Consider the following 17,661-nt stretch of genomic DNA (forward strand, 5'->3'; position numbering starts at 1 on the left):
ACTAAGATGAAACATTCTGACCTATGTACCAAAAGCTAAGTGGAGGAAAACCTTTTAAAAACACTTGAGACTTGGGAGGGATTCACCTTCTGGTGGCACAACAACTCTAGGCCATGTTTTAGAATGGTTCAGTCAAAGTTCAGACCTAAATCCAATTGAGAGCAAGACATGAAAATTGCTCTTTACAGCTGCTATATCTGTGCAAAAAAAGAAAAGATCTAAAAAAAAAAGACTTTAAGACTTTGGCCTCTTCTGTAAATGTGCGAACCCCCAAAAATTGCAGCGATTGTTGGAAGAAAAGCATAATGTTGACCTGGGTGAACTTAATACATGAGCACAGGACACTTTTGATTTAAACCAGGGACTATTTCAATTCCAGTGTAAATTTGCTTGGTGTAGAGGTAGAGTAAGCGCCACAAGTAGAGAGGCTATAGTCCTCAATGCAGCCGTCCTGGGTTCAATTCCTGACTCTCAGACCTGCATGTCTTCCCCCTGTTTCCTATCTGGTGATTGTCAATAAAGGTCTCTAAAGCAAACAAACAAACAAACAAACAAACAAATAAATAAATAAATAAATAAATAAATAAATAAATAAATAAATAAATAAATAAATAAATAAATAAATAAATAAATAAATAAATAAATAAATAAATAAATAAATAAATAAATAAAAATATTGATATTTTATATAACATCCCATATAAGCACATCAAAATTTGGAGTTGCATCATCACAAATTGTGAAAAATGTTCAAGGGATATGAATAATTTCACAAGGCTGTATTTGACTCATATTAGGTGAACACTGTAAGAGCCCAAACTAAAAATTTCCATTTGTCTACTTGACAGTGAAGGGTTCACCATGGGGATAACATACTGTAAATACAATAGAACAGGGGCACAGTGAGCCTGAGGCGAAGTCACTGTGCTATTTCGGTGACAGAAACCTACATGCTTCCTATTTTCTTCTATTTAGAGCAATAAAAATTTTGTATTTCTTTTTTTTTTAAGGCTGCACAGATTAGAAATATGTGTGCTCGTTGATGGAGCAACAATTTGTTCCCCACACCGGATTAGAAGGGGGTAAAACCAGCGTGACAGGTTAAATGCTTCGGCGGAGGGTACAAGCTGCACAGCCTGCTGGCTCAGTAATCTGCTGAACCTCTAATGCATTGTATAGTGATGAATGAGAGGCGGCTGCAGAAAAGTCAGTGGGTTATTTCAGGACAGCTCCACGCAGACCCGGAGGTTAACCCAAGGACCTAAATTTGTGGCGCAATCCCACTGAATGTCTCGTATCTCTGTGCCAAACACAAAAAGAGGGAGGTGGTGGGGGCATACAGTAACCTTGCGAAAGTTTCCTAAACTTTGCCTAACCTATTTTATCTCTCCTGCCAGGCTTCCACAGCTGCAGCCGCTGCAGCAGCTGCCTGACCTGATAAAGCCAAGAGAACAGTGGGAGGGTGAGGGAGTGATAAAGAGACGGACTGAAACACAGCGAGTGGGCGAGGGGCCCAGAGAGAGAGAGGGAGAGAGAGAGCAATATCCTTTATGAAGAAGATGGGAAAATGAGACATTAACTATAAAAAGAGGAAGGCCAGAAATAAGCTCTAACATGTCAGAAAAGGGAAGGAGGGGAGAAGGAGAGCTGCTAGAAATGGGAGGAGGAGATGAACAGCAGCTGGCAGACAGAAGAGACGACCCCACTTCTGCTCGGTCCGGTCTCAAGGCACCTTAGCAGGACAGATGGGCTCCTTTGGACCTCTGCGCCCTTCACCAGTCAACACACACGTCTGTGGGGTTCTGAAGAGTTCTGGGAAATATAAATGCTGTGAAGAGCGTACATTGCTGAGTTCTCAGTGGGGGATTCAAAGAAGTACTGGTTCAAAGAGTAATCCTAGAATTTAAATGTGGTTTAGTATCAAACTCTGCATCTGAAATAATTTTAACCATACACTGTCTCCTTTGAACGCCTAAGAGTTTGTCTGATCCTTGTCTTCTGAAAAGTTGTCTCTCAAGTATGCGTGTTTGAAAGCAGATCAAATTCAATTTAAAGTTCAATACTTTTTTTTGTAAACCTCAGACGTTCTTGTGTGTTTACCTCATTTAACTATCCTATATAGGACAATTTTTGACATATTTACTAATCTTCTGAAGACCAATGATTCTTAAGGGGACCAGAGTTCGGTCCTAATACAGTGGACTCCCTTACTTAGGCTCAGGGTTTTGGTTTAGAGGTATTATGTGCACTAGGTTTTGGTTAACTATGGTTGACTAGTAATGGTTAGGGTTAGGCATAAATGCAGTTACAAAATTGAATGGAAATTCAAACAAAGTTCTCAGTTTTCATAGAAGCACATGGATGTGTGTGTGTGTGGACAGTACGTTTACTTTGCCAAGAGGGAAATCTAGACATTTCTTCATCGATACTCTCTAGCTTATTTTGAGGAACCTTTGATGTTCGAAGGCCTAAAAAGAGTAAAGTTTTTCCACTGATGATGCTTTTCTCCATTGTGGCCCTCTGCACAAAACAACTTTTTAACTACCTCTGCCTTTCCTGTGGACAACATGTCGATTGGATTGACGGATACCGCAAAGAATCCCTTTCTTGTTTTTAGCACTTACAATTGGCTGTTTATGAAATGATCTGCCAGCCCGAGCATGCACAGAGAGATCATCCAAACTCCAGGCAGAAAGGGATTCCAGTGCGAGGCCTTCTTGTTGCAAGGCAGCCGAGCTACCAACTGCCTAAAAATAAACACTCAATTCCAACAAAACACAAAACTGCCTTTGATGACCTGAAGTAATATCACGGAAAATATTTTACGCTGATTCCATGATGGTGTAGTTGTTAACGCTATTTCCTTGGAGCAGAGCAGTCCTGGGTTGGAATCCCGGCCACCTTTTCTGTGCAAGCATGGATTCTTCCCCAGCACTCCGGCTTTGCTAAACTGTCAAGAAACATGCATGATAGGCATAAGTTTGAGAGAAAATGTTGTGTATTTTACTGTCCCTTGTCTCTCTGTGTGGACCTGTGATAGACTGATGGCCTGAACATGGAGTACCTCAAGTCTAGTGACTACCTGACTTTAGGCACCAGCTCCTTCATAACCCACATGAATCAGCAGGCATAGACAGTTAACGGATGTCTTCAGCCCGTTTTATGCACTATGGCTTTTCCATGATTTAATTCCTTTTATATTCCAAACAAACAGGAGAGGAAATCAAGCTGAGTTATGCATTCACATACACAAAGTAGACAAGAAAAGTTGAATGCTTTGTTCCTTTTTTGGTCTTGAATTTCCTGTTTTCTGAAAAATATCAACCATGCTGACAGAACACAGACCAGCCATTTTGAGACAAGGCCTCCCTCTAGTGTCATAACATGGCTATTACACCCCAGATGCACGATCAGCACCAAAGCCATGGACAGCTCCCATACTCACAATGCAAAATGTAGAATGGAATCTTAAAAACAAACTGGATTTAAAACTAATGTCTAGACTCCAAGCATCTCGGAGCGTCCCCTCCGGATTCTCATTCCTCATGTAATTTAGAGGCAACGCTGGCAGAAAAAAAACATTTACCTCACCCCCAAACACAATTTGATTGATGCCTCGTAATAAAAGGGCATTTGTCTTCTCGACAGTGTAAAATTGAAGCTGCAGTGGCCTGTGTGTCCGCGAGCCTCTCATCCGTGCATGAGTGCATGCAGGTGGTCTGGCTGGCTGTGCCGATGTGACACAGTATGATGAAACAATAAAATTTAGACAGCTGATTCATATCTGAGCATAAAGGCCAGAGTTTTGTGAGGTTCCCCCTTTAATGAAACTCATAATTCTGCCTCCCACAGCGGTGCTATTACAGCGCACAGGGATCGATCACAAAGAGAGATATCCAAGTTACAGCGTGAAAGATCAGTTTCGCAGACGAAAGCTGCATGTTGATCAAAGGAACAAACAAAAAGTCCCTTCATACAGACACCAGCATACATGCTTTCTAAAAGTATTCATACCCTTTAACATTTGCACATTTTGGACTGTAATAATCACATAAACTTTCTTGCTGACTTTAACCAGTAATGCCCTGTATTCAGATCACCTCATCTTCTTAGAATTTCTGATGGAGTCTTGTATTTTGGCGCAGAGTTGACCTGAGTTCAAGGTTCAAATAATCAGAAGTTGTAAAACACACTTGTCAAACAAGATGGCTGCCAGGAGTGTGCTGACATCACCTGGCAACTACGGAAACCCAAGAAGTGTACGTATTTTAAAAAGAAATAATAATCCAGATTTTCCAAAAATTAAATCTTCAAATCAAATTAAATCCTACTGATAAAACTGACTTATGACCCAGTCCTAGTACAAACATTTTCAAATAATCTGTTTTCTCCTAATGTAAAAGTCTGCACTACTTCGTGTTGGACTATCACAACAATTTCAGAGAAGAAAAATACAGAAAGGTTTGTCATTGGAACAAGTCAAAATGTGAAAAAAACAAACATCAAACATACCGAGCATACATATTTTTTCCAAGATACTGTTTCAGGCTCTGTTATACAGTCTGCTTTTGTCTAAGACTGGCATTGAAGTCACAAAGGTTACAAATCCAATCACTTTAGAGATGGTTTCTGCATCTTTGTGTGTCAGGGAGAGGAAAAAAAAAATGACCTCATTGCTGGTGAGTGCTTGTGTTTGTGCCTGTGCACACTGAGGATGAATAGCTGGCTCAACAGAAATGAAACTGGGAGAAATTCAAACACGGGGGAGCCGAAAGCATTACTGTAAAGAAATATTTCAACGAGAAGAAAGGGCGAAACAGACAGAGAGTGACAGTTTGTGAAGCGAGGCAGAGTTCATATCGGACTATTGTAATCCATCAACTGTATGGAAGGAAAAAACCCCTGAATCACTCAATATGGAAAGAAAAGCTGAGCCTCCCTTTGATACACAGAGAGGGAGGGAAAGAGAGACAGAGAGAGAGAGCAGATCTACAGGATCAGCACATTCAACCAGTGAACTAAAGTCTGTTTTTCATCTTCTCCTCCTCTTTTCTGCTCCATCTTCTTTGACCTTAGGGTCCTAATGCACTCATACAATTCACTCTGGCTTTCTCTCAGTGATGATCATCTGCCCCTGTCAGCAGGTCTAAGTCACTGAGCTAAGCAATTCCCTGCCTTCCCAAAGGATCTCAACTAGAACCACTGTCTGTTATATTATATAGATATATAGAAAGCTCTATATATTTATATACCATAAGAATGTGTGTACAGCATAAACAATCCTGGATGACTTCATGGACTGTACACCCACTGGGTATCTGTCAAGACATACTTATTTCTGCTGTTCGCCACTCTCAATTGTCTTCCGTCATCAGCAATCTAACCCCTTCGTCATCTACAAGAATCTAAATCAAACGGTCTCCTCCAGCAGCAACTGAGAGGAAAACTGCCGCCTAAATCTCACAATCCTAGCCATCTCTGAGACTTAACCTGCCTGTTGACTCCAGCCTCAGGGATTAGCAGGTAAGTGTACAGACACTTGCTATTCAGCCAGCAGCGTGCAGACAATGCCGGCGTAGAATTATAATGACCACAATAGAGTCAGTGGTGAAAATCCAGAGGATTTATCTACGGCTTCGTGACGTAGCAGGTAGGGCAGTCGGTCTGAATGAGAATGGCTGTGGTACAGATTTTTACTGTCACTGTGTCTTTGCTGGGTGAAAATGTGTGCTTCTGTGAATGTCTTTGATTAAATCCGTTTATATTTACTCTTTGAGAAGGGATTGGATTTGGGTTTGCAATCTGAAAGAATTTTAACTAGAACCTGCTGCCCTCTTCTGGGCAAACTCAATACTACATGAACAGTTTTCCTAGGTAGGACTTAAAAACGGTGAACTCTAAGATCTCCATAAAGGTGTTAGAAACTCATCCTTTAAATGAAAATAAAGTTAAAATAGCGTCATATATTCATCCCACACACACACCTGCACACACTGTTGAGTAAGATGATAACTTAAACATTTGCAGCAAAGGATGGAAAAGTTGTGGCGTATATGAAATTAGATTAACTTCCACTTTCTGAAAAGTTGAAATTAATCAACTTTTAGATTGGCTTTTTTCTTTTCTGTAAATGGTCGCAGGAAATCTCTTAGCTAAACTTAGATTTTTTTTCTCTTAGTTAGCTATTGTGTTGTTAATTGTCATTCAAACAATGTAAAATTTGCCCTCAGTAAAAATGTTTCTAGCCTCACATGGGGAGGCAGTGACTCAGGAGGTAGTGGTTGCCAGTTTGAACCCCTGCTCCATCCGTTGCCGTTGTGCCTTTGGGGAAGACACCTCACCTGCTTTGCTTGCTGGTGGTCAGAAGGTTTGGGCATATTTATTACAAAGTCTTACTTCTACCAATTTGCCCCAAGGCAGCTTTGGCCGTATAGTATTTTAACACCATCACTGATTTTAGTGTAAAGCTCTTTGGAGTCCTCTGACTTGATAAAATCCTACACAACTGCCGTCCACTTAACAGTTTGGGTATGTCTTTTTTTTTTTTTTTTTTTGTCGCGCTTGTTATCAAATTCCTGCTTTAAGCATGTTTACTTTTATTCTGTATGGCTGAAGCAAAATGTTTGAGCTGTCAATGACAACACTGGACAGATTTCAAGAAATCTAAGCAGAAATCAATGCATCTATGCATTTACAAGAAATCTATGCATATATGCAGTTTGTAAAGCTGACAAGGCTAGACCATAATGGACAGATTTTATGATTAGATACCTTCAGGAATCATTTCTGAGGCAACTTATTGTGAAAATCATATGTCTTGACAGGTGGGTTCAATTGCAATTCTTTCCAAGTCTCAGAACTACTGCACCACCAACTTCTTCCATCAAAGTCACCAGGCAGAGACAATTACACAGAGCCCAATCCTATCAGTAAGCACCGCCACACATGTGTTTGCAAGACAATTATCATTATTCCAGACATCACCAGAGGGAAAAAGTAAGAAGAAAATCCTCTCACACCAGGAAGAGACATGTTTAGATTGGCTAAAACAGTAGAAGTTCAGGCCGTGAATCACATAGAAATTTAAGATGATCCAAGTAGAATTCAACATTTACTTATTTAACAAGCGGAGATCAGATTGCATAAGCACAACATGTTTAAACTCTTGCAACTTCAATTCAGCTCAGAAACTTCGGAAACCTTCTTTAGATATGCAAAAATTGGTTTGCCAACCAAAATGTTTACTATGTTGGCTAGTTGACAGCTGGAGCCTTCTTGTTTTTTCGAGGTCTCAGTCCAAAACAGAATGCATTTTGTTATATCCCACACAGGCAATCCATGCCTCATTAGCCAGTTGTGCTTTTATTCTCATTTAGCATTTGTAAGTGGAAAAAGTAATTAACTACTGAGTCTTCAATCAAAAGCAGTGTCTGCTTAATAGTTGCTGATGTGGATAAAACGACAAGGCAATCCAAAGTAATATAAATTTAACCAGAACCACCTTTTATATTCATCATCAAGGCTAAGTACAGGTTGTGCACCTTATGGAGCAAATATTGACATAAACTTAGCAAAAGAAAAACTTCCAACAGAAGCCCATACATTGCAATTTGTTTTTTCTTTAGCAACCTGAAACACAAGGTGTCTGTGTTACCAAGGCAGCGCTGATCAAACCACTTATTTTTTCCACCTGCACTTGAAATGCTATTGCCTGTGTAATTGCTCTGGAGACTTTTTTCTTAGTTCGGCTTCCCGCAAAGTTTATGTAGAAATAAAGCAGAAAACACATAATTTCTTTCAGCATCTTTTGATGCTGTTGAGACTTTTCCTCCAATGCAGAGAAAATAGAGCAACAGCAAGCAGAATGTCACATCTTTGCAACGATCTAATACACACACAGACACATACAGCCGTCCTAAACACATGTTGACATGTCATCTGCATGCCTAATATTTTAATGGCGAGTATGTGTGACACTCGGATGACTTACAGGGGTGCTGCCATCTGACAGGGTCATCATGCTGATCGACATGCTCATCTTGTCAGAGGAGGAGAGCGAAGGTGGGGATGGACTCCGTTTCTCCACTTCCTGTCTCTGCAGAAAGTCTCGCCAAGCCCGCTGGATGCTACACAGCGAGACGAAGACAAAACGTGACTAAGGACGACAAAGGATTATGATGCAAGCTTTCTGCAAAAGGGTTTCACCACTAAAGAAGCATATTTGCTCACGAGTCTCATGAGTTAGAAGTGTTAGAAGGTACTAACACTTCAAAATTCCAGATTTTCTGATCTGGAGCTGGGACTTTCTAACCTTGCGAGAGTGCAGTAATGAAGACTGAGGACAGTCATCAGTGCATGTGGAAACAGCTAAATATAAAATCTTGTGGTAAAGTCATTTTCCATTTAAGCGTTAAAGGGTTTCCATTAATCTATCAACCTGAAATTATGGATGGATGAATCCACAGACAGACCATGGATAAACAAATATTTGGATGGGCTGATTGGCTCACATTCAGATCTATAAACGGATGAAACATTGATGAACTGATAAATAAATGGATAAATAAACAAAATAATGGACATATGCATTGATGAAAGGTGGCTAAAGTGGCTAAATCGACAGATGGATGAATGGATGGATGATATATTAATGGACAGACGGACGGCGGGATGGATGCACTGATAGATGGATGAAAACATAGAAGGATAGATGAATGGATGGGTGAACAGACGGATCAATGGAAAGTTGGTTCCAAAAAGAAATTGATGAATGGATAGTAAATGGAAAGATGACTGGGTAGATCAATGTGCAGTCTGGGTGGAGCAAGGTATTTTTCAAAACTTAGATATGCCTCATCAGCTACAGGAAGCAAGGTCTTGAAAATATAGATGTTTTCTTAAGTTTTTTCATACTGTTCCAGAGATGTAAAATACCTAAATAAAATTATAGGTTTTTTCAGATTTGCTGAAGATGCAAAATGCTGATTCAGATTGTATCAGACCTTCCTTCTGGTTTTTACTGTCACTCGTTTAATTTGATGTTGCTTTGATTCTTTCATGCATGTTTGAGAAATCCTTTATTCTCCTGCGTGCCTCAAGTGTGCCTAAACTCTTGATCCCACAAAGGGCTGCCTGTTTCCAGAAAGTTCCTCTTTAGAGTTACAGTCCCCAAACTTCTGCCTCACAGAGTGTTCTTACACTGCATTTTCCCACTCAGCCCCTCCAGACTAGTGGCAGCACCTGATTGAACTTGCTCATTTGAGGAGCTCATCATACAAGTTACGTCTCAGTCCAACGCTCCTAAGAACAGTTGTAAACGACATAACGAGAACCATTCTTGTGATGAAATTGGAGTTTCAGAAAAAGCAGGAGCTTCTTAAAGAGACAGAGGCACATTTTCAAAGTGTCAAACTATGAAGTCAAGTTTGATATATAAAGCATTTACTGAAGGTAACGTAGTAAACTGATTGTGCTGTAAAATGGCACCATGTTCCTGGAAAATACATAATACCAGCCTTTTAAGGTAAACTTACTTTTCTCCCATGGTAAGAACATGACACAATGCAATGGTAAACATGTGAATGAAAATGTTTACTTTTTTCCTGCTGTAATTGAATCTATTGGCCAGGCTTTTGAACTGTATACTCACATCAACGCTTTAGTCTCCATAGGTGGCAGGTTGATATTGATGTTGTTGTCTAGGTCCATAGTCAGATGATTACTGGCCCGGAGAGGAGAGAGGACAGTCAAAGGACACAGGAATACAGGTTCAATCTGGGTTACAGGTAATTAAACAGTGATGACTGGGTCCCAAGAGCAGAAAAACTGTCTGTGTGTTTGTGTCTGTTTTCTCCACAGAAGCAGAGAGCTCATTCAGTGTATCACATTATGAATGTGTGTGTGTGTGTAGGAGCCAACTCACCTCTGCAGCCGGAGAGCTTCATCATTAACATGCTTGTAGCCTCTCTGGAGGGTCTTCAGTTGATCCTGGATAAATGAGACGAAAAGGACAGAACAATGAGTCAAGGAGACAGGAATCAGACGGCAGCTGACGTCTCAGACAGCAGAACTTCTCCCCTGAATTGGGGGGGGGGGGGAGCCAAAACGCGCTGCAGATGAATAAACATGTTTGGTTCCTCAAAGTAGCACGTCAGCTAGCGGAGGTCAGCGTCGTGTTTTTATGTGGAGCCGTTGAAAAACAAAGAGAACTTCTGTCGAAACTGCTGCCTTAACATTTTCCGAGCAATCAGCCGGGAGGTAAAGTACAGAAGATGCATGAGGGCATCCTTCATGTACGGCACCGTTGCGCAGACAGACAGTTTGAAGACAAAGCCATAAAATTTTATGCTTTACTAAAATAACTTTTAGCTCTTCACTCCTTTCCTCAGTAACTGCTCCCCCTTCCCTTCCCTTCCCCTTTGGCTTGGTTCTTGTGTTTTAATAGCACCGTATAATGAGGCCAGACCTGCCTCTACATAATTGAGCAGACTAATTCAATTACAAAGGACCAGCGGAGTTAAAGTGGAGCGCTTCTTTCAGACGAGCCAAGAAGGTCACATCAGGGCACCGATCATCCACTGGCTTCATCACAAAGCGCTGATGTGTGTCTACAGTCAAATTCTTTATTACTGTTTGACTTTCTGAATAATGGCTGCGTAACAACCTCATCATTAAGAAATATATGACATCAATTAGATGGCCGATTAAGTAATAGAGAAGCCCGGCTGGAGAAACATGTCAGATCTATTAAATGAAGTGCTGCACTAGAATGAATGTTTACTCCTGAAGGAAACATTTTACTTTATGACTTGGTCTCTGAAGTTATTTGTTGTATAATGACAGACAGCGCCTTGCCAGACTTCAGACTGTCACATAGGGGTAAGTGATAGACCAACATCAAGTGGTGCGGCGCTGCCAAGAGGAAAGCAAATGAAACATGGTTTCCAACATTTTGTAGAAATAAAAACCTTGAGATTGGTGTTTGGTGTGATTTGCCCCATTTACTGTGATACCCTTAATAAACTCCACCGCTTCTAACTGCCTTGAAACGTCACCCGTTAGGTAAATAGGGACCCAACTGTATATAATTTAATCTCAGTGTGTACAGTATTGTTGTGGAAAGGCTTTAGGGGTTTGGTGGAGAATATTAGTGAACAAACAGCATGGCACCATGTCCATGTCCAAAGTCCCAGGGCTGATCAGAGATAATTTTACAGGGAAGTTTAGAGCAGAGTGAGTTTATGAACCAATTTCCCAAGATCTGAGCAAAACATCTCAACTGTGGCAGCATGTTGTGGGATTGCCTTTCTTCAGCACTGATAGTGGATGTCGGTCAGAGTTGAGAAGAAAAAGCATTGGTATAAATCATTTTTCTTACTTTGTACTGGTGTATAGTTGGTGGTAATTGGTTAAAAAATGACAAAATGTGAAGGTTTTAAAAGGTATGCTTTTGCAAAACCCAGTATGTAACTGTTGTGTCTTTGGAAAAACGTCCTTTCAAGCAACTGAGGACAGCAACACAATCCTTTTCCCCATAATTATTTTACATGTTTATGCAGACAGAAACGGTTAGTTTGGTCTTGGCTTTGCTTACCAGATGGAACAATAAACTCATTAGACAAAATATACATACCAAACAACGGTTGTTTCAAGGGGATGTTTTCAATTTCATCTTTAGCTTCTTGATTGAGTGGAAGCACAAGTGCGGCTCTATGTGGATTCTGGATAACTAAAACTTCCCCGACCCTTCCCTCCTCTTTTGAGTCAATGTAACTTCTGCCATTTTCTACATCTGTCTTAATATCCTCCTGGACAGACAGTGGTCTCTTTCTTGGACAGTGTCCATTACCCATACACATTCAGGGAAAGGCTTCTTGAATGTGGCCGACTGGGAATATTGAGACAGGCTAACAGAGAATTCATTCAGAAAGATGTTGGTTAGAGAATAAGACAGCTGTTGGGAAACAAGAGATAAAACAGCGCAAAACAGTGGTAAAAAATGAGAAGGTGTGTGTGTGTGTGTGTGTGTGTCTTTGTGTTTTAGGTAATCGAGCTCCAGGGAGACATGAGCAAGTGGATCATTTCAATTTCCTTCCCTTTGTCCTTTTGAATTGATATCAAATTTTTCTGGAAGACTGCAGGATTTGATGGGTTACTTTGATTTTTTTCAGTTAGCAAAAGGATAAGCAGGTGAAGCTAATATCTTGAAGATAGATTACACGACAACACCTTGAAAGTGGTTAATGCTGTTTAGGAGTCTGTGTTAACATTTGAGAATAAAAATGTTAGAATCACTTTGACGTTGTTTTGACTGTTTCAAAGAGAGGGACCGCAGATATACATGCTATCTGGTTGGTGACGTATGTTCAAGCTTCCATTTTTCTGCAGTGTTTAGCTATGATCAGGTAAAAAAGGAACCACCGGAAAAATTTAAAAAATAAAACTGACACAAAACCAAGGTTATGTAGGTTTTCTGCTCCATACTTCTGTAGAGAGGTAACATCAAAGGGAACTTTTCTTTGCTGTGACGTTTTTGCTGCACTACTCCAGACATGCACAAAGATATATAAGGGAAGACTACCGCAGAAAGGTCAGTGAAGAAAAACACAAAAGGAGGCCAGGAGTCAAAGTATACATACAGAAAAGTACCGTTTCATTCTGTTGTTCGGGATTATTTGGATGTTGGAAAATAATTGGTATAAATTATGTATTTGATGTCACATACAATCTCCAGTAATTCTTGAAAGTACCTGTTGTCAAACAAACCTAACAGCTTGTAAAACGTTGCATATCATCTGCAGAATGTAACTGTGGCTAAAAGTTAGCACAAATTTCCAAGTTTATATACTGGTACCATCATGCAACACAATGTAGCAGTTAGCCTATGCTAATGGAAATGCATTTGATATGTTGGCTCATTTATGTAGATGCCAGGGATAAGGGACCGGTGTCGTTGAGAGAACCACGTAGTAAAGAACAGCTTCTGCTGAAAAGACCTAATAGGTTAAAAGCTATTGGGATGCTTTAAAGCTAGAAACATTCCCCCCTCTGACATGGTGAAGGATGTTAGATTTCAACATAATGAAATTACTGCAGCAATGTGAAAGTATATATATTTTATTCCTGCGACGCATAAGCAACATATATTCTAGACTTTACAAAGACACTAAGAAATTCTCAAAGATTTGGCCTGTACCCCTGTTGGCTGACAAGAAAAAAGTATTTTGAAGTCATCATTGTGTCAAAATTCAATGTTTAAAATTGACTCACAACCAAAAACAAATTTCATGGGCAGTTTTCTGTAACATTTGTCCCTCTGCATGCTGCCTCTAACATTAAAAGAAACACATGTCCTCTGCAGGTTTAGGATAATTGCTTTTGTCTATAGGCTAAAATTATCAGCCTCCATGGACAAAATATAGATATGCAGCGTTTATATTGAATTAGATTCATTAATTCTTTACTTACTCATCACTCTTTAGTATTTAGATATTCATTTGTACTAGTCGAGCTGAAATTCTGATAGTATCAAGCACCTAAGCAAAGTCCTGACCTCTGCAGGACATTTATGAACCTAATACCCGGGACTGATTTCAAAATCTATAGAGTAAACATTTGGCAATAATCAGGTATCAAATTAAAAAGATTAACACATTTTTAAAGGCATTTAATTTTCACTTGTACATAACTACCACCTTCCCCATATCCGTACCTGTATTAATCAAACTCTGCCTTATTATAAAATTCTTATCGTCTCATTTGCAGGATGAGAATGCCAAAAAAAGTACTTGGACATAAACCAGAGGTTTGCATAATTTAGTGGAAGGGCAGACAGAAAATCTATAGTCATTTTGGGCTCTGGTAGTGCCAAGAAGAGTTGTATTGATTTGTGTGTGTATATATGTGTCTTGTGTGTGCAGATATGTGTGTTGGTAAATTTATGGTGCAGTCAAACAGAGTAGAGAGAGCAGGATGCAGAGGGGAAGGGGTGCTGATGCAGAAGAGAACTTGAACCCGGTGGATGTAACAGACTAAGGGAAACATCTACACACAGCAAACCCAGGAGATTTAACTGTTTTATTAAGTAGGTGGGTAAGTTAGGTATGCACCAGGGTTCTATAATGGTCTTTACAATTTTAAAACATGCAAATATTTTAATTCATAATATTTCTGTGCTTTAGAGGTAAAAAACAGTAAAAAAAACAGACATCCCTTCCACACCTGTTGCTGCATGATGCAGATCAGCCTACAAAATGAAGGCTGGGACACTTTTCCTTTCCATACTACAAAAAAAACAAAACAACAAAAACAAAAAAACCACACAATTGGTTTTTTTATGCTGTGAAAAGCACAAAGTCTAGTTTGGAAACAGAAGGAGCACAAAGTACCACTCAGGTAACTGTTTTAATACAAATGGTGAAATAGCCCCATAAAAATAATCAACTAATTTAACATATTAGACTCCCAGTGTTCATCTACAAATTTCATTATGTCACAAACGTATATTATTTATGCAATGAAGAGTTCTACTGCCTTTACATTATGTTTTTTCTAGATTTTTTGTAATGCCTCTGCCTGTTCCATGTTTTGGGTTCTACTTTCATCTACAAAAACATGACACTTGATTATGGTGTTGGTTCTAAGAAATAAGGATTTTTGGAAATCTTTGGCCAGTTCTGTAAAATTTTAATGTCAGAATAATATTCTACATTTTAAAGGGATGCACAGATCTTTAAAGAATCCGCTGCTAACATCTTGTAACATCAGATTTGATGAGTTAAAGTCTGAATTAGCTTCAAAATGGGTGTAACACACTCTTTGAGAGGTTTTCATATTTCAAACTGGGATTTTCATGTTTATTACATTTAGTGAACGTGAACCTTTTCCTTAAAGTGGCAATAGAAGAGGTCAAAGAGCTTTTTTTTCTTGTTTAAACTGAAATCTTCAAAACAAGGTTTGCATTGGAAATGTGCAGCAATTTCTTACACTTTTTTTCCCCCTCAGAAAATTAAAAAAAACATGTTAGGTTAATTGAAAAAAAAAGCTAACTCCTCAAATCTCTTTGTGTTTGTGTGGCTTTTTGCTTCTTGTTTTTCTGCCCGCTGTGATTTCTCCCCCTGTCACTCACCAGGACAAAACACGAAAGAAGAAAAACTGGATTGACAGGTAATTCCTTCCCACCTGCCCCCAAAAGGATTATAAATGTGTTTGTGTACAAGTTATGGATTTAATGATTTTCTAATAAAATTCAGATTTTTGTTATTTTTCTAGCATTGAGTTTTATGGTTTTGTGTTAGCTACCTCATAGTGAGTTTTATTGGTATTTTACTGCCTCACAATATGTTTGGTGTCCGTAGTACAAGGTGTTAAAAGTTAATACAGCGCTTTAAAAGATAGCTGCACATCAGATTTTCTATAATAGAACTGTAAAGAGCAGCTAAACTGTCAGGAACCCAAAGATAAAAATGATAATAGATGATAGAAGGTGAGGTTGTAAAGCAGGTCGTATTTATCCTCTATAACACTTTTCATCACATCTTATCCTTAAGGAGACAGCAATCAGATATATAAATTGGCTATTTTCATTACAGATTATTGAAGGTTATACCGCTGACAGTAAAAAAAAAAAAAAAAAAAAAAAAAAAAAAGGCTTTCTTGGCATGCAAATAAAATTTTAATACATAAAAAAAGGACTATGGTGGAGGAGACTGCTGAGTAATTGATGATAGCAAGAGTGATATTCAAAGCTGGTTATGGGATTAAGAAAGAGAAAATGTGAAAGCAGATTCATTGTTGAGAAAGGAAAAGAAAGGAAAGAGGGAATAAGAAGGTGAAGGAACATGCCTGCAGGCTGTGAAGGAATTAAACTGGAACTATGCCAAGGCTGCCAGAGAAACATACAGGCGAGAGAACAGTCCTTCTGGGGATTGGGCCTTCATCTCTCCTGTACATTGACGTAAATCTGTCTCCTCTACCTCGAATAAAACACACACATAAACACACATGTGGGTACGACGCTCAATCCGCACATTATTCAACAGGATCTGCAGGCTTTGTAAATTATTTTTTAACTCAACTTAGAGGTCCAAGTGAAAGATAGATAAGAACAAATGGAAACACACTTGAAGTGATTCAAAAACCAGATAATGATCAGTTTTATGATTCTGGTATGTTTATTTAAATGTATTGTTGTCATTAATTCCAGTATTACGTTCACTTATTTACCATGGAGTCATAGCTGATTTTCTTCTCTTTTTTTTTTTTTTTTACTTGATGTAAAGTGGAGTCAACAGCTCACTGTTCATTCCTCTATTATCCAGCTTTGTTTATGTTCCTGGAGAAATCAATGAGCTCAATTACAGAGAAAAATATTAATGAGCAAACCAGGTAATATTTACACTTCAGTGCAAATGAAAACTAACAAGTAAAGGGAGAAAAACTGATCACAATGTTGTAACATGACAGACAAGGCACATACTTTACAACCTACAGATTCATTTTATTTCAGACACACCAACAAAATATGAGAACATTTGGAGAGCAATGGCTCAGTGGTAAATTGATTTAGTTAATTTAACCATGAAGAATTGAACATTTTTTATTCAATTTCATTTTCTTTCTGACTTAAATGTCAGAGAATGACCCATTAGAAGGATCATATCTGGAGGTGCAGAAATATGAGGTTTCTGTACCTCCACCATCAGTGTCAGTGTTGCTTTGGAAGAGGAAACAACATCAGTATTTACACAATCTTAGCAGCAGCAAAATTAGAGGAAGGAGGTCAGATACTTTTCCAGATTGCTGTGAACATACTTTCAAGGTGTTAAAGTTGATGTCTTAGGCTCTTATTTTAAAGTAAAAACAACAACATCAAACCTGATTTGCTATGTTGCATTGATGAAGTTTACTTTTTTGGCATTAGGGACATCATAGAATAGACCAGATAAGATTTAACCACAATAGACAAACACAATATTGTACACTATCCTGAAAATAATGTTTGAGAAGAATCTTGTGATGCAGGGGCCGCGGCGCCCAGATCATATCACTTTCTATGCTTGGTTTATTCGGGAGATTTTGTTATTTGACATTTGACCTGCAGGAGCAGCTTCGTGACCAAAAGCATTACAGCAGGGGTCTCAGACTCGCGGCCCGCGGGCCAACTGCGGCCCTCGGGACGATAGTTTGTGGCCCCCACCTTAATATGAAAGTTTAATGTTAGTGTGGCCCGCGAGCAGTGATGTCAGTAACGCGTTAATTTGTAATGCGTTACTGACGTCGGACCACTTTTTTCCGTAACGAGTAATCTAAGGCGTTGCTATTTCAAATCCAGTAGTCAGACTAGTTACTTATCAAAATCATTTTTGCGTTACTGCGTTACTATCTTCTTTTGTAATTTAATCATATTTCCTCTACTCGTCTTGTCGAGTGACCGACGTCTCTATGCGGCAGAAATGTAAACAATGGAGGGAGATGAGCATTTTGTTGGTGGAAAAACTGGAACTATTTTGAGATTCTGCCGCCAAGTCCGATTATTATAAGCGGCTTTGGGCTTCATTTTTTAAAGTCGCTTGCCGATTTAATGAGTGGCGGGTTGCGCCTTTTTGGGCTCGTTTTTGAACGTGAAGTTGCTCATTTGGGCTTGGAAATAAGCAGAGACTC

At 39.1% G+C, this 17,661-nt stretch overlaps 1 protein-coding gene across 1 annotated transcript in view; it reads right to left on the reverse strand.

Annotated features, from left to right (window-relative positions):
* schip1 (schwannomin interacting protein 1) overlaps window positions 1–17,661 on the reverse strand; it is a 269,390-nt gene that overhangs the window by 180,215 nt on the left and 71,514 nt on the right. The window contains exons 6-8 of the mRNA XM_044119238.1: window positions 9,923–9,987; window positions 9,650–9,721; window positions 7,991–8,126 (exon numbers count right to left, since the gene is read on the reverse strand). Of these exons, the coding sequence (XP_043975173.1) occupies window positions 7,991–8,126; window positions 9,650–9,721; window positions 9,923–9,987 (273 nt within the window). The remainder of the gene's footprint in view (window positions 1–7,990; window positions 8,127–9,649; window positions 9,722–9,922; window positions 9,988–17,661) is intronic.

This window comes from Gambusia affinis, linkage group LG06 (assembly GCF_019740435.1).
Source record: "Gambusia affinis linkage group LG06, SWU_Gaff_1.0, whole genome shotgun sequence".
In the NCBI taxonomy this organism is placed as follows: domain Eukaryota; kingdom Metazoa; phylum Chordata; class Actinopteri; order Cyprinodontiformes; family Poeciliidae; genus Gambusia; species Gambusia affinis.